We start from the raw sequence: 20,902 nt of genomic DNA, 5'->3' as shown, positions 1-20,902 counted from the left end.
ACTTTCCCTGGGCTGCTGAGCTCAGCCAGCATTTTGTGTGTGTCACCAAAGGAACAGCGGCCTGGCGTTCGTGATCAGAACATCACAAGGTGAAATCAGGCGGGAGGGGAGTGCGCTCGTGCGCCTTCAAAGTCCACGAAAGGTAGAGAAAGAAACAGAGTGGCCTGGTCTTTGTGACAAGGACCACTTACCTGAGGTGGACTCACCTGTTCAAGAATCTCCGTCCACTCCAACACTTCCGGGAACCTACACCAGCTCAGGTCCCACCTGAGCTGTCCCACCGCGGAGATACGCTCCAAGCCTAATTGCTTCGGGCAAACGACTAACGAGGCAGGATAATCCTCTCACTTTGCTGGAGCGTTCAGATAGTCTGCCCTGACCCCCGTCAGATTCAGTGTTCTAATGTTGAAAACAATTCACAAAATGAGACCGTTCTTAAAAAGGAATTGGTGAAAAAACAAGAGGAAAACAAAGAGAGATAATTAAAAACAAACAGAAAAACAGTTATGTTGTTGACAACTCTTTCATATGTTTATGTAAGGAGCATAAATTATATGCTATGGGTAAAGTGAACTAATTCACTCAATTTTGGTGACTATAACTTCAGTGTGGTTCTACAGACAGGAAGTACATACTTAGTTTTTTTCCAAGATGGGGAGATGCAGTAGTATTAAAGAGTGTTATTCCTGAGCCAGCCCCACATGCGGGGAGTTCACATACTGTACAAGCAGGGTTATCAGTACAGTTCAGTTGATTATCCTGCATGCTGGGGTCCTGGTGTGCTCTGCACTCTCCCTCGATAACGAACTCAACACTCGCTGACAATAAGCGCTGGCCCACCTCAAGGATGCATGCTCAGCCCACTGCTCTACTCTCTCTACACCGACAACCGTGTGGCCAGGCACAGCTCAGACAACGTTTGTAGATTCAGCAGTGACATCTCTGTTGTTAGTAGAATCTCAGATGGCAATTAGTAGATTCAGCCAGCTCCGTCGAGGACACCTTCAAAAAGCAGTTCCTCAAGAAGGCGGCATCCATCACTAAGGACTCTTAACACCTGGGGCATTACTACCATCAAAGGGGAGGTGCAGGAGCCTGAAGACACACACTCAACGGCTCAGGAACAGCTTCTTCCCTTCCACTATCAGGACCTTAGAGTTGACACAACAGCCTGGGCCCAAGGCCATGTTCCGTAGCTGTAGTGTTTTATTGTTTTCTAAGTTACAGCGTGGAACAAGCCTAGCTTAATCACAGAAACATTTACAATGACCAATTAGCCTACTAACTGGCGCATCTGTGGGCTGTGGGAGGAAACCGGAGCACCCAGAGGAAACCAGAGCACCCAGAAGAAAGCCGAGCACCCAGAGGAAACCGGAGCACCCAGAGGAAACCGGAGCACCCAGAAGAAAGCCAAGCACCCGGAGGAAACCAGAGCACCCAGAAGAAAGCTGAGCACCCGGAGGAAACCCAAGCACCCGGAGGAAACCGGAGCACCCAGAGGAAAGCCGAGCACCCAGAGGAAAGCCGAGCACCCAGAGGAAACCGGAGCACCCGGAGGAAACCCACGTGCTCGCGGGAAGAAGCAGAAACTTCTTACGGATGGCGCTGGAATTGAATTCCGAACTCCAACAGCCCGAGCTGGAATAGCACCGCTGACGCTGCTATGTTCCATGTTAATTTCCTGTCTTGCTCTGAATCGCTGCACCAATAAACAGACTTCACAACATATCTTGGTGTTAGTAAACCTGACTCTGATTTCTAAAGCAGCGGCTCCCTCCTGGAGAGCAACGGCCCCTTTTGTTTAATGATTTTGGTCCATAGTATAAAAAAGTTTGTGAATCCCTGGTTTAAAGACTGGTCTGAAAGGTGTTGTGATGTCACTGACAGTGAATCTCCCTCAGTACTGCCATGTCGCTGGAGCCTGTACTGAGAGGCTCTACTGTTCTGTGTGGATCTTAAATTCCCAGAATCGTAAATGATTTAAGGGACGTTAATGGATGCTCCAGTCTTTGATGAACTTGGAGATGGGAGTGCTGTACTGAAGTGTGGACAGCAGAGGGCAGAGTTAGTTTGTGGGGGGGAAATCTTATCGGGACCGAAATGTTGGACACAGGAGGGAGCGGGGGGAAGAGGTTGAAAGAGAGGGGGGGAGAGGGAGAGAGGTGGGGAGGGAGAGAGAGAGGGGGGAGAGGGAGAGAGGTGGGGAGGGAGAGAGAGAGGGGGGAGAGGGAGAGAGGGAGAGAGGTGGGGAGGGAGAGAGAGATGGGGGAGAGGGAGAGAGAGGGGGGAGAGGGAGAGAGGGAGAGAGGTGGGGAGGGAGAGAGAGAGGGAGAGAGGGAGAGAGGGAGAGAGGTGGGGAGGGAGAGAGGGGGAGAGGGAGAGAGAGGGGGGAGAGGGAGAGAGGGAGAGAGGTGGGGAGGGAGAGAGAGAGGGAGAGAGGGAGAGAGAGGGGGGAGAGGGAGAGAGGGAGAGAGGTGGGGAGGGAGAGAGAGAGGGGGGAGAGAGAGAGAGGGGGGAGAGGGAGAGAGGGGGGAGAGGGAGAGAGGTGGGGAGGGAGAGAGAGAGAGAGAGAGAGGGGGGGAAAAGGGAGAGAAAAGGGACAGGTAGACAGATGGACAATCAGGCAGACAGAAGGTGGAGAGTGTACGGAACAAGCTGACAGAGGACGTGGTTGAGACAGGTACAATAGCGTATTTTAAGAAGCGATTGGATAAGCATGTGCAGGGAAATGGATTGAAGAGGTACAGGCTGAACACAGGAAATTGGGGCTAGTTTGGTGGGCACGTGGCTGGCATGGACCGGTTGGGTCGAAGGGCCTGAGGCGGTGTTGCTCCGTGATGTATGGTCACAGGTAGAATGTGCGAACTCCACACAGCCAGTGCCGGAGGTCGGGATCGTCCTCTGTCCCCTGCGCCATATCATTCCCCCCCCCATTCTGTCCGGACATAAATAACACGACCAATCCTCACGCGCCGATCTGTCCCCCACCACTGTATGTTTGTGAGAGTATGTGTGAGTGAGTGTGTGTGTGTGTGTGTGTGTGTGGGGGGGGGGGTCTGTCAGGATCGATGGGAGACGGAGAGCCGTGTGACTGACAAGAGGCAGCTGGCGGACTGTGAGTGACAGGAGGTGGGGGGTGGTGGGGATGTGACTCACCTACCCCCGGGTCCAAGCAGAAACACCACGGGCTGGGCTCTGAAGCAGGATCTCCTCTAACCTCCACTGCACCCAACCCACGAAACAAAGGAAAAACATTTCCCAAAAATTCCGCCGGGAGGAGGGAGCAGCAGCTGTCGAGGAGAGACTGACCGGTGGTCTCCTAAGGGTCGGTCTCTCCAGCGGACGAGGATCTGCAACAGAAAGGTTAACCGCCGACTGCTGGACGGGTCTCACCTACCCAACCTTAAAAGGAACATTTCAGTCTGGGGAGGGTCGCGACGAAAAAAGTTTCTTTCAAGGGAAAAAAATTAGAGGTATGGTAAAACTTCTTACTCATTGAAAACTTTTACTTAGTACAATAAAAAGTTTAGGAGTTTAAAATTCTTTTATCGTAACTTTTCTTGGAGAAATTTAAGCCCCCAACAAACATCTTGTTCACTTGAGTTCTTCCCTCTCTCTCTTGCATTGATTTTTTTTGGATTTATTTCGATCAAAGTTTTACCAAGCCTTTGAACTTGTGAGGATGAACAGGGTTTCTGCAGGATTCCTCCTCTCCCCGCTTTCTCACGCGTCCTTGTACTAATCGTGGGCTAGCCCCCGCCATGCACGCCAGCCGAGCCGAAATCTCTCTCAAGGAGGACACCAAGCGTAGCGCCCTGCACATCTCGGGGCGGGTCAGACTGGCCCCCTACGGCTCCGCCATCTCCGCCAAGAGGCCGAAAGTCCACGGGGACCAAGTGGTCCCCGAGATCCGCGGGCGAGAGTACGGCCGCCAACCCGCCTTCGTCAGGAAACTGAGGAACGCGGCAGTGGGCACGGGCTGCGATATCAGACTGAAGGTGTCGGTGACCGGGAGCCCCCTGCCCACGCTGAACTGGTTCAGGAACAATACCCCGCTGCCTCCCGACGCCGACGACTACGGGGCTCTCTCGATCCGGGACTGCCAGTCCACTGACGCCGGGGTCTACACCTGCATAGCCCGCAACGCGCACGGGGAAGCTCGCACCTCGGCTGTGCTCGCTGTTCTGGAAGTGGAAGGTAGGAATACAGACCATTGGAGGTTCCCCGCTGGGTTTGATATGTGTGATTATGAGGGAAAGTGTGTGTGCGTGTGTCGAGTGTGAGTTGTGTAAGAAATCGATTGTGTGTGTTTCGCTCCCTGCACGGACATCGAGCAGGATCCGGACCAGCTGGAAAAATGGGCTGAAAATGACAGGTGGAATTTAATGCAGACAAGCGTGAAGTGTCGCACTTTGGAAGGACCAACCAGGTTAGGTCTTACACAGTACTGAGGAGTAGAGTAGAACAGAGGGATCTGGGAAAACAGATTCACAATTCCTTGAAAGTGGTGTCACGGATAGATAGGGTCGTAAAGATAGATTTTGGAACGTTGACCTTCATAACTCAAAATATTGAGTGCAGGTGTTGGGATGTCATGTTGAAGTGAGACCAAATTTGGAGTATTGTGTGCAGTTCTGGTCACCTATGTTCCTGCATAAAAGATATCAATGATATTGAAAGACTACAGCAAAAATTTGCAAGGATGTTACCAGAACTTAAGGTCTGGGTTATAGGGAAAGGTTGAATAGGTTAGGACTATATTCCCCGGAGTGTAGGAGAATGAGGGGAGATTTGATAGAGCTATACAAGATAATGATAGGATAAATGCAAGTGGGCTTTTTCTACTGTTGTTGAGTGAAACGAGAATTAAAGGTCATAGGTTAAGGGTGGAAGGTGAAATAGGGAAATCTGAGGGGGAAACTTCTTTAACCACAGGATGGTAAGTGTGTGGATTGAGCTACCAGCAGAAGTGGTGGATGTGGGTTCGATTGCAACATTTAAGGGAGGTTTGGATAAGTACATGGATGGGAGGGGTGTGGTGGGCTGTAGTCCAGGTGTGGGTTGATGGGACTAGATGGACTAGATGAGCCAAAGGCCCCGTTTCTATGCTGCAGTGCTCCCAAACTACATAGGTATCATCTATGAAGAAGAATAAGCAATCGATATTTCAGGATGGCATCTTCATCAGGACTGGTAAGGATGGGAGTAATACAGAGCATTGGAGGTTCCCCGCTGGGTTTGATGTGTGTGTGTGTGTGTGATTATGAGGGAAAGTGTGTGTGTGTGTGTGTGTCGAGTGTGAGTTGTGTAAGAAATCGATTGTGTGTGTGTCGCTCCCTGCACAGACATCGACTGAAGAGGGAATCTGAGGCCATGACTGGTTATTCCCACCGAAGAGTGGGACGTGGGGGTTCCAGCAACCTGACAAACTTCACTCAGGGGCCAATTGGGTAGAGAGCCACTGCCTCGCCGCTTTGGAAACTTGTGTTCAATCCTGACCTCAGCCGCTGTCTGTGTGGAGTTCGCAGGTTCACTGGGAACCAACACCTTCACAAAAATGTATGTGTATGTTAAACAAATTAAGTGGAGGAGTAAAATCTGTGTGTGTGTGGAGAGGCTAAATTGATGGGGATGGGATCTGGTGTAAAAGATAGTCAGCACAGACTTGATGGGCCGAAGGGCCGGTATTATTCTCCCTGGGACACTAGATAATGAGGACACCAAGTATAGTGCACTGAATATCTCCCGAAGGGTCTGGATGGCCCCACTGGCCCCACAAACCCTGCCCTTCTGAGGACCAAGGTCCAATGGGATCAGGTTACCCTCTGAGCTTCTCTCTGTAGAAGCTGTGGGGTCAGATCCACCACTTCACTGAATAGTAGAGCAGGAAGGGCAGAATGGACTAACCTGCTTCAAGTTCAATTTCCTCTTTCATCGGTTGACTGTACAACCAAATGAAACAACGTTGCTTTGGACCATGGTGCAGCCACAAAATGTATATCACACACAACGCATATGTTACCGCAAATAATAATATATAATTCAAAATGTACGTAGTGAGCAGCACAGGTAAACAATTAACAGTAAAAAGTTCACTGTCTTAGTGGTGAGACCTCAGTGTGAGAAGGGTATCCATTAGTTTCACAGCCTGAGGGAAGAAGCTGTCCCAGTCCTGATGCCCCTGTACCTCATTCCTCATGGTAGTGGATCAAAGAGATTGTTAGACGGGCAGTAGGGAAGCTAGCAATGCCTTGGGGGCTTCATCTACAATGCCCCCCACCTGTAGATCTCAGAAATCGGGGGGGATAGACCCTAGTGACAATCTCACCCATTTTTACTATTTTCATGGAGGCATTGAAATTCGGGAAGCCTTTGAAACTGATGAATAAGGGGTAAAATTCAAACACGCTAGAGGTAACAAGAGTATTATGGAACAGAAGGGGACTCACAAAATGCTGAAAGAACTCAGCAAGGCAGTAGATGAAGGATCTTGACCCAAAATGTCAACTGTTTATTCATTTCCCTAGATGCTGCCTGGCCTGCTGAGTTCCTCCAGCATTTTATGTGTGTTGCTTTGTATTTCCAGCATCTGCAGATTCTCCCATGTTAGTAGTAGTAGATGGAGGCCTGTTACTCTCACTCTGGTACCCACCTGCTTCGATTCTTCTGGGACCCTGGAAGGGCATAGTAACCTGCCTCAATGACCATCACCTAGTAGCACTTACATCCACGGGGATGAAGTATTTTGAGAGGTTGGTGATGAAACATATCAGCTCCGGCCTGAGAGGCAACCTGGATCCGCTCTAATTTGCGTCCCGGAGCAACAGGTCCACAGGAGGTGCCATCTCATTGGCCCTTCACCCAACCCTGGAACATCTAGATATTGAAGGTACATACATCAGGATCTGCAGTCAATACCATCATCCCCTCAAAACTAATCAATAAGCTTCAAGACCTTGGCCTCAATACCTCCTTGGGCAATTGAATCTTAGAAGTCCTCACTTGCAGACACCAGTCGGTTTGGATTGGCAAAAACATCTCCTCCACAATCTCCATCAGCACGGGTGCACCACAAGGACAAGGTGTGATTAGCCACTGCTCTACTCACTTTACATTTATGACCGTGAGTCTAAGCACAGCTCTAATACCGTATTCAAATTTGCTGATGACACAGCTGTCATGGGCCGAATCAAAGGTGGTGATGAATCAGTATACAAGAGGGAGATTGACAATCGGGCTGAGTGGTGTCATAACAACAACTTGTCACTCAATGTCAACAAGACCAAGGAACTGATAATAGACTTCAGGAGAGGGAAAACAGAGGTCCTGAGCCAGTCCTCACTGGTTGATCAGAGTTGGAGAGGGTTAGCAGCTTTAAATTCCTCAGTGTTGCTATTTCAGAGGACTTGTCCTGGTCTACCTCCTGAGGAGTTTGCAGAGATTTGGCATGGCATCTAAAACTTTGACGAACTTCAACAGAAGTATGGACTTCTTGTAGATGTCGCAAGGACGTGGCTGGGGATGAACCCAGGTTCAGGACACAGGCACTGAGGAAGAGTCAATAGGCATTAGCCCCACTGCGATCAGATAGTTGGTATCTCGGAGAGTCTTTATACAGAGACAAGGTTCACATAGAGAATCTAGAAGACGATGCAGAACTTAGAACTGACAGTCCCAAGTAACCATGAAACAAGGTTACTCATACAAGAGTTGACCAACGAACTGGCAGCTCCTTGTTGTGATTCCAGGGTTTTAATCCTGCAGTTACTGATGAGAAGCAGGTGTGTGTGATTAGTGGAGCTGGGAACAATTGGAAATCAGGCAAGGGGGTTTAGGCCCATTTAAAGAGGTAATGGGGAATTACCAGGCGGGACCATGACAGTAGGATTTTCCATCCTTGTATGGAAAATCCTACAGAAAGTCTTGGATTTGGCCCAATCCATCACAGGTAAAGCTCTCCCAACCACTGAGCACATCTGCATGAAATGCTGTCTCAGGAAAACAACATCCATCATCAGGGATCCCCACTACCCAGGACATTCTCTCTTCTCGCTGCTACCATCAGGAAGAAGGTATAGGAACTTCACAACTTGCACCACCAGGTTCAGGAACTGTTACTACCCCTCAACCATCAGGCCCTTGAACCAAAGGGGATAACTTCACTCAACTTCAATTGCCCATCATTGAAATGTCCCCACAACCAATGGACTCACTTTCAAGGGCTCTTCATCTCACGTTCTCGTTTCCTATTGCTATTTAGTTATACTTGCATTTGCACAGTTTGTGGAATGCCCTAGTTAGGTGGCCTTTCAGTTACTATTCTACAGATGTGTTGAGTACACCCACAAAAAAGTGAATCTTAGGGTTGTATGTGGTGACATATATGTACCTGGATAATAAAATTTACTTTGAACTTTGACTCGTGAGGTGGTAGGTTCGTTGTTGTTTGTCATCTATATCATTGATCTGGATGATAATATGGTAAACTGGATCAGCACATTTGTAGATGGCACTGAGACTGGGGGTGTAGTGGACAGTGAGGAAGACTGTCAAAGCTTGCAGTGGGATCCAGACCAGCTGGAAAAATGGGCTGAAAATGACAGATGGAATTTAATGCAGACAAGCGTGAAGTGTTGCACTTTGGAAGGACCAACCAGGTTAGGTCTTACACAGTAGTGAGGAGTAGAGTAGAACAGAGGGATCTGGGAAAACAGATTCACAATTCCTTGAAAGTGGTGTCACGGATAGATAGGGTCGTAAAGATAGATTTTGGAACGTTGACCTTCATAACTCAAAATATTGAGTGCAGGTGTTGGGATGTCATGTTGAAGTGAGACCAAATTTGGAGTATTGTGTGCAGTTCTGGTCACCTATGTTCCTGCATAAAAGATATCAATGATATTGAAAGACTACAGCAAAAATTTGCAAGGATGTTACCAGAACTTAAGGTCTGGGTTATAGGGAAAGGTTGAATAGGTTAGGACTATATTCCCCGGAGTGTAGGAGAATGAGGGGAGATTTGATAGAGCTATACAAGATAATGATAGGATAAATGCAAGTGGGCTTTTTCTACTGTTGTTGAGTGAAACGAGAATTAAAGGTCATAGGTTAAGGGTGGAAGGTGAAATAGGGAAATCTGAGGGGGAAACTTCTTTAACCACAGGATGGTAAGTGTGTGGATTGAGCTACCAGCAGAAGTGGTGGATGTGGGTTCGATTGCAACATTTAAGGGAGGTTTGGATAAGTACATGGATGGGAGGGGTGTGGTGGGCTGTAGTCCAGGTGTGGGTTGATGGGACTAGATGGACTAGATGAGCCAAAGGCCCCGTTTCTATGCTGCAGTGCTCCCAAACTACATAGGTATCATCTATGAAGAAGAATAAGCAATCGATATTTCAGGATGGCATCTTCATCAGGACTGGTAAGGATGGGAGTAATACAGAGCATTGGAGGTTCCCCGCTGGGTTTGATGTGTGTGTGTGTGTGTGATTATGAGGGAAAGTGTGTGTGTGTGTGTGTGTCGAGTGTGAGTTGTGTAAGAAATCGATTGTGTGTGTGTCGCTCCCTGCACAGACATCGACTGAAGAGGGAATCTGAGGCCATGACTGGTTATTCCCACCGAAGAGTGGGACGTGGGGGTTCCAGCAACCTGACAAACTTCACTCAGGGGCCAATTGGGTAGAGAGCCACTGCCTCGCCGCTTTGGAAACTTGTGTTCAATCCTGACCTCAGCCGCTGTCTGTGTGGAGTTCGCAGGTTCACTGGGAACCAACACCTTCACAAAAATGTATGTGTATGTTAAACAAATTAAGTGGAGGAGTAAAATCTGTGTGTGTGTGGAGAGGCTAAATTGATGGGGATGGGATCTGGTGTAAAAGATAGTCAGCACAGACTTGATGGGCCGAAGGGCCGGTATTATTCTCCCTGGGACACTAGATAATGAGGACACCAAGTATAGTGCACTGAATATCTCCCGAAGGGTCTGGATGGCCCCACTGGCCCCACAAACCCTGCCCTTCTGAGGACCAAGGTCCAATGGGATCAGGTTACCCTCTGAGCTTCTCTCTGTAGAAGCTGTGGGGTCAGATCCACCACTTCACTGAATAGTAGAGCAGGAAGGGCAGAATGGACTAACCTGCTTCAAGTTCAATTTCCTCTTTCATCGGTTGACTGTACAACCAAATGAAACAACGTTGCTTTGGACCATGGTGCAGCCACAAAATGTATATCACACACAACGCATATGTTACCGCAAATAATAATATATAATTCAAAATGTACGTAGTGAGCAGCACAGGTAAACAATTAACAGTAAAAAGTTCACTGTCTTAGTGGTGAGACCTCAGTGTGAGAAGGGTATCCATTAGTTTCACAGCCTGAGGGAAGAAGCTGTCCCAGTCCTGATGCCCCTGTACCTCATTCCTCATGGTAGTGGATCAAAGAGATTGTTAGACGGGCAGTAGGGAAGCTAGCAATGCCTTGGGGGCTTCATCTACAATGCCCCCCACCTGTAGATCTCAGAAATCGGGGGGGATAGACCCTAGTGACAATCTCACCCATTTTTACTATTTTCATGGAGGCATTGAAATTCGGGAAGCCTTTGAAACTGATGAATAAGGGGTAAAATTCAAACACGCTAGAGGTAACAAGAGTATTATGGAACAGAAGGGGACTCACAAAATGCTGAAAGAACTCAGCAAGGCAGTAGATGAAGGATCTTGACCCAAAATGTCAACTGTTTATTCATTTCCCTAGATGCTGCCTGGCCTGCTGAGTTCCTCCAGCATTTTATGTGTGTTGCTTTGTATTTCCAGCATCTGCAGATTCTCCCATGTTAGTAGTAGTAGATGGAGGCCTGTTACTCTCACTCTGGTACCCACCTGCTTCGATTCTTCTGGGACCCTGGAAGGGCATAGTAACCTGCCTCAATGACCATCACCTAGTAGCACTTACATCCACGGGGATGAAGTATTTTGAGAGGTTGGTGATGAAACATATCAGCTCCGGCCTGAGAGGCAACCTGGATCCGCTCTAATTTGCGTCCCGGAGCAACAGGTCCACAGGAGGTGCCATCTCATTGGCCCTTCACCCAACCCTGGAACATCTAGATATTGAAGGTACATACATCAGGATCTGCAGTCAATACCATCATCCCCTCAAAACTAATCAATAAGCTTCAAGACCTTGGCCTCAATACCTCCTTGGGCAATTGAATCTTAGAAGTCCTCACTTGCAGACACCAGTCGGTTTGGATTGGCAAAAACATCTCCTCCACAATCTCCATCAGCACGGGTGCACCACAAGGACAAGGTGTGATTAGCCACTGCTCTACTCACTTTACATTTATGACCGTGAGTCTAAGCACAGCTCTAATACCGTATTCAAATTTGCTGATGACACAGCTGTCATGGGCCGAATCAAAGGTGGTGATGAATCAGTATACAAGAGGGAGATTGACAATCGGGCTGAGTGGTGTCATAACAACAACTTGTCACTCAATGTCAACAAGACCAAGGAACTGATAATAGACTTCAGGAGAGGGAAAACAGAGGTCCTGAGCCAGTCCTCACTGGTTGATCAGAGTTGGAGAGGGTTAGCAGCTTTAAATTCCTCAGTGTTGCTATTTCAGAGGACTTGTCCTGGTCTACCTCCTGAGGAGTTTGCAGAGATTTGGCATGGCATCTAAAACTTTGACGAACTTCAACAGAAGTATGGACTTCTTGTAGATGTCGCAAGGACGTGGCTGGGGATGAACCCAGGTTCAGGACACAGGCACTGAGGAAGAGTCAATAGGCATTAGCCCCACTGCGATCAGATAGTTGGTATCTCGGAGAGTCTTTATACAGAGACAAGGTTCACATAGAGAATCTAGAAGACGATGCAGAACTTAGAACTGACAGTCCCAAGTAACCATGAAACAAGGTTACTCATACAAGAGTTGACCAACGAACTGGCAGCTCCTTGTTGTGATTCCAGGGTTTTAATCCTGCAGTTACTGATGAGAAGCAGGTGTGTGTGATTAGTGGAGCTGGGAACAATTGGAAATCAGGCAAGGGGGTTTAGGCCCATTTAAAGAGGTAATGGGGAATTACCAGGCGGGACCATGACAGTAGGATTTTCCATCCTTGTATGGAAAATCCTACAGAAAGTCTTGGATTTGGCCCAATCCATCACAGGTAAAGCTCTCCCAACCACTGAGCACATCTGCATGAAATGCTGTCTCAGGAAAACAACATCCATCATCAGGGATCCCCACTACCCAGGACATTCTCTCTTCTCGCTGCTACCATCAGGAAGAAGGTATAGGAACTTCACAACTTGCACCACCAGGTTCAGGAACTGTTACTACCCCTCAACCATCAGGCCCTTGAACCAAAGGGGATAACTTCACTCAACTTCAATTGCCCATCATTGAAATGTCCCCACAACCAATGGACTCACTTTCAAGGGCTCTTCATCTCACGTTCTCGTTTCCTATTGCTATTTAGTTATACTTGCATTTGCACAGTTTGTGGAATGCCCTAGTTAGGTGGCCTTTCAGTTACTATTCTACAGATGTGTTGAGTACACCCACAAAAAAGTGAATCTTAGGGTTGTATGTGGTGACATATATGTACCTGGATAATAAAATTTACTTTGAACTTTGACTCGTGAGGTGGTAGGTTCGTTGTTGTTTGTCATCTATATCATTGATCTGGATGATAATATGGTAAACTGGATCAGCACATTTGTAGATGGCACTGAGACTGGGGGTGTAGTGGACAGTGAGGAAGACTGTCAAAGCTTGCAGTGGGATCCAGACCAGCTGGAAAAATGGGCTGAAAATGACAGATGGAATTTAATGCAGACAAGCGTGAAGTGTTGCACTTTGGAAGGACCAACCAGGTTAGGTCTTACACAGTAGTGAGGAGTAGAGTAGAACAGAGGGATCTGGGAAAACAGATTCACAATTCCTTGAAAGTGGTGTCACGGATAGATAGGGTCGTAAAGATAGATTTTGGAACGTTGACCTTCATAACTCAAAATATTGAGTGCAGGTGTTGGGATGTCATGTTGAAGTGAGACCAAATTTGGAGTATTGTGTGCAGTTCTGGTCACCTATGTTCCTGCATAAAAGATATCAATGATATTGAAAGACTACAGCAAAAATTTGCAAGGATGTTACCAGAACTTAAGGTCTGGGTTATAGGGAAAGGTTGAATAGGTTAGGACTATATTCCCCAGAGTGTAGGAGAATGAGGGGAGATTTGATAGAGCTATACAAGATAATGATAGGATAAATGCAAGTGGGCTTTTTCTACTGTTGTTGAGTGAAACGAGAATTAAAGGTCATAGGTTAAGGGTGGAAGGTGAAATAGGGAAATCTGAGGGGGAAACTTCTTTAACCACAGGATGGTAAGTGTGTGGATTGAGCTACCAGCAGAAGTGGTGGATGTGGGTTCGATTGCAACATTTAAGGGAGGTTTGGATAAGTACATGGATGGGAGGGGTGTGGTGGGCTGTAGTCCAGGTGTGGGTTGATGGGACTAGATGGACTAGATGAGCCGAAGGCCCCGTTTCTATGCTGCAGTGCTCCCAAACTACATAGGTATCATCTATGAAGAAGAATAAGCAATCGATATTTCAGGATGGCATCTTCATCAGGACTGGTAAGGATGGGAGTAACAACTGGATCAGTGGGACCTAGTTCACTGAATGTGACATCGCAGGTTGACAGAATGGCGAAGAAGGATTCTGGCACACTGGCCTTCATTGCAAATGGAATTGGAATTGGTTTATTATTGTCACATGTTCCAAGATGCAGTGAAAATCTTGTCTTCTATACTGTTCAGACAGAACAAGTCACTACATAGTGCATTGAGGTCATATGAGGTAAACAATAATAGAATGCAGAGTAAAGTGTTATAATTCAAAATTTAAGATCCAAGATTGTTTAATGCCATTTCCAGTACACAAGTGTTAAAGAGAATGAAATAATAGTTACTCCAGATCCAATGCAGCACAAAAAAACACAATAAATATAGACACATAGGATTATTTACATAAATGAATTCATCAGAATCAGATTTAATATCACTGGCATATGTCATGAAATTTGTTGTTTTGTGGCAGCAGTACAATGCAATACATAAATATAGAAAAAGAAAAAAAAACAATAATAATAAATAATTAAGTAAATTACAGTATACATATATCGAATAGATTAAAAATCATGCAAAAAACAGAAATAATATATATTTTAAAAGTGAGGTAGTGTCCAAGGGTTCAATGTCCATTTAGGAATCGGACGGCAGAGGGGAAGAAGCTGTTCCTGAATCACTGAGTGTGTGCCTTCAGGCTTCTGTACCTCCTACCTGATGGTAACAGTGAGAAAAGGGCATGCCCTGTGTGCTGGAGGTCTTTAATAATAGACACTGCCTTTCTGAGACACCGCTCCTTGCAGATGTCCTGTGTACTTTGTAGGCTAGTACTCAAGATGGAGCCAACTAAATTTACAACCCTCTGCAGCTTCTTTTCGTCCTGTGCAGTAGTGAGGTAGTGTTCAGTGATCCATTGTCTATTCAGAAGTGTGTAGGAATCTGTATCTCCGTAAACTGAGACCAGGCACAGGAGTGCTGGTAAATAGAGTGACTGACAGAAAATGATAAAGTAGTGGTGGTTGGGGATATGGAGGTGTGGGTTAGTGGGTGGAGGTGTTGATTAGCCTTACTGCTTAGGGAGAGTAACTGTTTTTGAGGCTTGAGGTCCTGGCATGGATGCTACGTAGTCTCCTCCCTGGTTAGAGTGAGACAAACAGTCCAGGAGCAAGGTGGGTGGGATCCTCCATGATGTAACTGACCTTTTCCAGCATCTTTCTGTATATATGTTCCTGATGGCAGGTAGGCTGGTGCTGGTGATGTGTTGGGCAGCTTTGACTACCCATCATGGAGCCTTCCTGTCTGCCACAGTGCAGTTTCTGTACCAAATAGTGATGCAACTTGTTAGCATGCTGTCCACTGCACTTCTGCAGAATGATGTGAATAGTCCATCTATTTTCAGCCTCCTCAGAAAGCAGAGGTGTTGGTAAACTTTCCTGATTGTGTTGAATGTGTTCTGGGACCATGAGAGTTTGGGTGGGAGGTACACTCCCAGGAGCTGGAAACTGTTCACCGATAACATAACAGTGGTGGGGCCCATCATTAACAACGATGAGACGGCCTGCTGAGAGGATGTGGGAGAGCTCGAGGCCTGGTGCCAGGGAAATAACCTCTTCATCAATGTCAACAAGACAAAGGAGATGGTTATGGACTTCTGGAGAACTGGGACCACTCCCACCTCTCTCTACATCAGAGGCACGGTAGCATAAACCAAGCATCTTCAAACTCCCGGGTCGCAGAGCATGTCCTACACAGTCAGGAAAGCTCACCAAGGTCTCTGCTTACCTACCCCTCCACACCCTTCACCACTACTTTACCATTTCCTGCCAGTCACCTTGGGTACAGACACTCCTGTGTTTAGCGTCACTTTACCGACATACAGTCAATGTGTGCACATAGTCCATCTTATGTAATTACACTTACCATGTTTTTTCACTACTGTGTTCTTTATCTTATTTGTATTTTTTGTTCTCCTTTACACTTGCGTACTGGAAATGACATTAAACAATCCTGAAGCTTGAAAAAAAGGATTGTGAAGACAGGATACCAGTAAAAAAAGCACAATAAAAGACAGGTCCATTGCAGCATTCGAGGTGTTTCATTGGTGAGGTAGCATGAGGATTATGCAGGTTGGTTCAAAACCTGAATGATTGAAGGGAAGTAGTTGTTCCTGAACGTGGTGGTTTGGGACTTCAGGCTTCGGTACCTCCTGCCCGATGGTATCTGTGAGAATATGGCATGGCCTGGATGGCGAGGGTCTTGACTGATGGATGTTGCGTATTTGAGGCAGTGCCTCCTGTAGATATTACCGATGGCAGGAAGGGTGTCCCCATGATGTATTGAGCAACTCCACTATTCTCTGGACAGATGGGATGAGCAGACCCTACATAAGATGTGGAACAGAATTTGTCCATTCAGCCCTTTGAGTCTTCATGGCTATTCAATTATGGCTGAATTATTTTTCGCTCTCAACCCCATTTTTCTGTCTTCTCCCCGTAACTTTTGACACCCTTACTAATCAAGAACCTGTCAACCTCTGCTTTAAATAAACTCAATGACCTGGCTTCTGCAGCCATCTGTGGCAATGAATTCCACAGATTCATCACCCTCTGGCTATGGGAAAGTCAAAGTAAGTTTATTTTCAAAGTACATATATGTTACCAGATACTAGCTTGAGGTTCATTTTCTTGCAGGTATTTACAGGAAAATAAAGAAATACCACAGTTTTTATGAAAAACTATACATAACAAAGACTGACAAGCAACCTATATGCAAAAGAAAACAAGTTCTGCAAGAAAAATATTAGGAGCATGAGTTGTAGAGACTTTGAAAGTGAGTCTGTAGGTTGTGGAATCAGTTCAGAGCTGTGATGAGTGAAGTTAACCATACTGGTTCAGGAGCAAGGGTAATAACTGTTCCCAAACTTGGTGGTGTGGGATCTCAGGCTCCTGTACCTCCTGCTCTCTTCCTCTCTATTTGAAAGGGCCATTCTTCAATTCTGAGGCTACACCTTCTGTTACCCCACTACTGGAAACATCTTCTCCACCTCCACTTTATCTAGGCCTTTCAATATTTGATAGATTTCATTGAGATCCCCCCTGCCCTATTCTACTAAATTCCATAGAGTACAGGCTCAGAGCCATCAAACACTCTTCATACAATAAGTTTTTCATTCCTGGGATCATTCTTGGAAACCTCTTTTCACCCCTCTCTAATGCCAGCACATCCTTTCTTAGATATGCAGACCAAAATTGTGCACAACACTCCAAATGTGGTCTGACCAATGCCTTATAAATCTCCAAGAGCGTGGTCCCTGTGGAAAGCAGGAACAAGCTGCTCAGCCATTTTAATTCCACTTCCCACTCCCATTCCAAAATGTCTATCCATGGCCTCCTCCACTGTCACAATGAGGCCACACTCAGGCTCAAGGAACAACACCTTATATTCCATTTGGGTATCCTCCAACCTGATGGCATGAACATTGATTTCTCGAACTTTCAGTAATATGACCATAAGTCTTAGAGTCAGGATTAGGCCATCTTTCCCATTGAGTCCACTCCGCCATTCGATCATGGCTGATCCTTTTTTCTATCTCTTCAACCCCAGTTCCCGGCCTTCTCCCTGTAAGCTTTGGTGCCATGTCCAATCAAGAACCTATCAATCTCTGCTTTAAATATACCCAATGACCTGACCTCCACAGCTGCATGTGGCACAAATTCCACAAATTCACCACCCTTTGGCTAAGGAAATGGCCCCCTCCTCCTCCTTCACCATTCCCCATCTCCCTTTCCTTCTCTCACCCTACCTCCCTGCCTGCCCATCTCCTCCCTCTGGTGCTCCTCCCCACTTCCATACCTTCTGTTTTCTCCTATTAGACTCCGCCTTCTCCAACCCTGTATGTCTTTCACCAATCAACTTCCCAGCTCCTTAGTTTACCCCTCTCCCTCCTGGTTTCACCTATCACCTTGTGTTCCTCTCTCCCCTCCCCCAACCCTTTCAATCCCCTCCTCATCTTTTTTCCCCAGTGAGAAGGGAGCCTGGTTTGGGTGGTGGGGGTCCCTGATGATGGACGCTGCTTTCCTGCGACAGTGCCCCATGTAGACGTGCACAGTGCGGGGAGGGCTTTTCCCGTGATGAGGGGAAGGGTGGCAGATTCAGATTTATTTAATGCGTACATCAAAATATACAGTGTTTGCTTTATCAACCAACACAAGCTAATGATGTGCTGGAGGCAGTCTACAAATGTGGACTACACATTCTGGTGCCAATGTGTTGGGAACGACGACAACAACAACAACAACAAAACTTTCTCACCCAGGGTGAGGAAGTCCAGTGATTCTGATAAGGAACCACCCGATTCCTCTGCCCCAGCAGTGCTGATGGAGTGAGATTTGAACCCAGTAACTTAACCACTAATCCACAGTCATGTGCTCCTCAGCACAAAATGTTATCAGCTTCAACAGAATACTATCAGATACTGTAAAATATTTCAACCCTGCGGCCACGTCATGCACATGCACTCTGTATCTAAGTTCGATATTTCTGTGCAACTATTAAAGAGGATATTTTGCTGATGAGGCAATGCTGGCTCATAGAGAATTCTTTTTTTCCCTGTAATCTCTTCTCCTCACTTTCCTACCAACTCCCTCCACAATCCCCCACTCATACAGAGGAAGTCCAAAGTGGATTGATCAGGAACGCAGAGGAGACCAATGGGAGAACGTGCAAACTCCACCCAGACAGCGGCGGAGGTCGGGATTTAATCCTGGTCTGCGGAGCTCCACCCATTGTCCTACTGGGCCACACACTTCCCCAGAGGAATGAGAGATTTCATTCCTTCAACAGCCGTCGGCATTAAAAGCTCTGACAATCTGATGCCTGGTTGCTCAGGAACTTTAACTGGAATTGCTTTATTATCGCCACCTGTACTAGGCTACAGAGAAGAGCTGTTGTTTCCACAGCAGACATAAGGACCTTTCCGTACATACGCAAGTACGTCAAGGAGGTGAAAGGGAACACTGAAAGCAGAATAAAGTGTCACGGTCACAGAGAAAGTGCAGTGCGGGTGGTCAGTAAGGTAGATTGGGAGATCGCAGCTCCACCTCTCAGTGTTATAGAGTCAGAGGGCACTGCCACAGCTCATCCAGCCTGAGGTAAGCTGTTAGTCTGGCAACAAGAGAGTGGCAGCATGGCCCCAGTAGCACGTGCTTTCAAGGTTCTGTATCGTCTGTCTGATGGGAGGGAGGAGAAGGGAGAGTGCCTGGGGTGGGATGGGTGCTTTGCTGAGGCTGTAGGAAGTGTAGACCAGGTCACTGAACGGATCTCGCGAATGATGAGACGGTCTCTCGTTGTTTTACCTTGTTCTACCTCAATACACTCATCTGTATGAACAGTATGCAAGGTAAGCTTTTCACTCAATCTCACTACACGTGACGGTATAAACCAAATCGAATATGGATATCAATACCAGATGGCTTGGAACCTGAAGATTAGATTAGCTTTATTTGATGTGTCCATACATTGAAACAGACAGTGAAATGCGTTGGTTGTGTCAACAACTAACAGAGTTTGAGGATGTGCTGGGGGATTGTGGTGAACTACATATACCTGTCTGGACACGCCCCTCTGCTGACTGCTCCTGTGGCTCCTCCCACACACCCCTGTATAAAGGCGATTGGAGGCACTGCTCCTCCCTCAGTCTCCGGGATGCCGTGCTCCGTTTTGCTGCTAATAAAAGCCTATCGTTCACCTCCTGTCTCCGAGAGTTATTGATGGTGCATCAGGGATGCCTGCAAGTGTCACCATGCTTTTGACGCCAACATAAATTGCATGCTCAAAATTTACTAACCCCGACCCGTACGTCTTTTGGAACGTGAGAGGAAAGCCACACAGTTGTAGAGAGACCGTACAAACTCCTGGCAGACAGAAGCTGGAACAGAAGTCTTACAGCTGGCTGCTGCACAGTGATGTGCTAATCACTACTCCACCGTGCCACCTCAAGCTGTGTTCCCTGCTTCCTGCGTCCACCCCTTTCAATCTGGATCACAGAGCCATGCCGCATGGAATCAGGCTCTTTGGCCCATCTAGTCCATGCTGACTGTGTTGCCCAGCAAGCTAATCCCATCTGCCCACACTTTCTCCTCTCCATCTACATATCTAGATGGCTTTTAATTGTTGCTAGCATACCCGTCTCAATCACTATTTCTGGCGGCTCATTCCAAATGCGCTTTGTGTGAAAGAAATGCCCCTGACATCCCTTTTAAATCTCTCACCTCAGATCTTAAATCCTGTGCCTTCTTGGTTTTGGCTTCCCTTCCCTGGGTAAAACACTTCGTGCTGCCTACCCTGCCTGAGCCCCTCGTGAGTTACTACACTCAGTGGCCACTTCATTAGGTACACCAGTACCTCTCATTAATACAAACATCTGATCAGCCAATCACGTGGCAGCAACTCAGTGCATAAAAGCATGCGGACATGGTCAAGAGGATCAAGTTGTTGTCCTGACCAAACGTCAGACTGGGGAAGAACTTTGATCTGTATAACTTTTGACTGTACACATGACAGGCGGGGTGGTTTGAGTGTCTCAGAATCTGCCGATCTCCTGGGATTTTCATACACAACCGTCTCTAGAGTTCACAGGGGATGGTGCAAAAACTAAAAGACATCCAGTTAGCAACAGTTCTGTGGGCAAAAACGCTTTGTTAGTGAGAGAGTCACGAACAAGAGAAAATCTGCAGATGCTGGAAACCTGAGCAGCACACACAATGCTGGAGGAGCTCAGCAGGCCGGGCAGCTTCCGTGCAAAAGAGTTAAATAGACCACGTTTCAGGCCAAGACCCTTCATCAGGACTGTTGACTGTTTAACTCTTTTCCATAGATGCTGCCTGGCCTGCTGAGCTCCTCCACCATTGTGTGTGTGTTGTTAATGGGAGAGGTCAGAGGAGAATGGCCAGTCTGGTTCAAGCTGGCAGGAAGACGATTAAACCACACGTTAGAAACGGAGTGTGTAGAAGCACATCTCTGAGCACACAACACATCGAACCTTCAAGCGGACAGGCTACAGCACTGTGAACCTCAAAGACCACGACACACACTCACTGACTACTTTACTAGCCGAGTGTGCCCATGGTGCTAATCTGTAACATCCGAACAACACTCACGATTGTTTAATGCCATTTCCTGTACACAAGTATAAAGGAGAATGAAATAATTGTTACTTCAGATCCGATGCAGCACAGAAATACACAGTAAGAACACAATAATAG

The 20,902-nt window shown here is 47.0% G+C and overlaps 1 protein-coding gene across 1 annotated transcript; it reads left to right on the top strand.

Annotated features, from left to right (window-relative positions):
* Window positions 1–3,654: 3,654 nt before the first annotated feature.
* Window positions 3,655–19,370, top strand: LOC132392304 (striated muscle-specific serine/threonine-protein kinase-like). The gene is made up of 2 exons (XM_059966127.1): window positions 3,655–4,197; window positions 18,308–19,370. The coding sequence occupies exons 1-2, from the start codon at window positions 3,762–3,764 to the stop codon at window positions 18,493–18,495; spliced, it is 624 nt and encodes a 207-aa protein (XP_059822110.1). The 5' UTR covers window positions 3,655–3,761; the 3' UTR covers window positions 18,496–19,370.
* The last annotated feature ends 1,532 nt before the right edge of the window (window positions 19,371–20,902 follow it).

The sequence above is a fragment of the Hypanus sabinus genome, chromosome 4, assembly GCF_030144855.1.
Source record: "Hypanus sabinus isolate sHypSab1 chromosome 4, sHypSab1.hap1, whole genome shotgun sequence".
Lineage (NCBI taxonomy): Eukaryota > Metazoa > Chordata > Chondrichthyes > Myliobatiformes > Dasyatidae > Hypanus > Hypanus sabinus.
The sequence above is the reverse complement of the archived record's forward strand: the minus strand, read 5'-3'. Positions and strand labels throughout refer to the sequence as shown.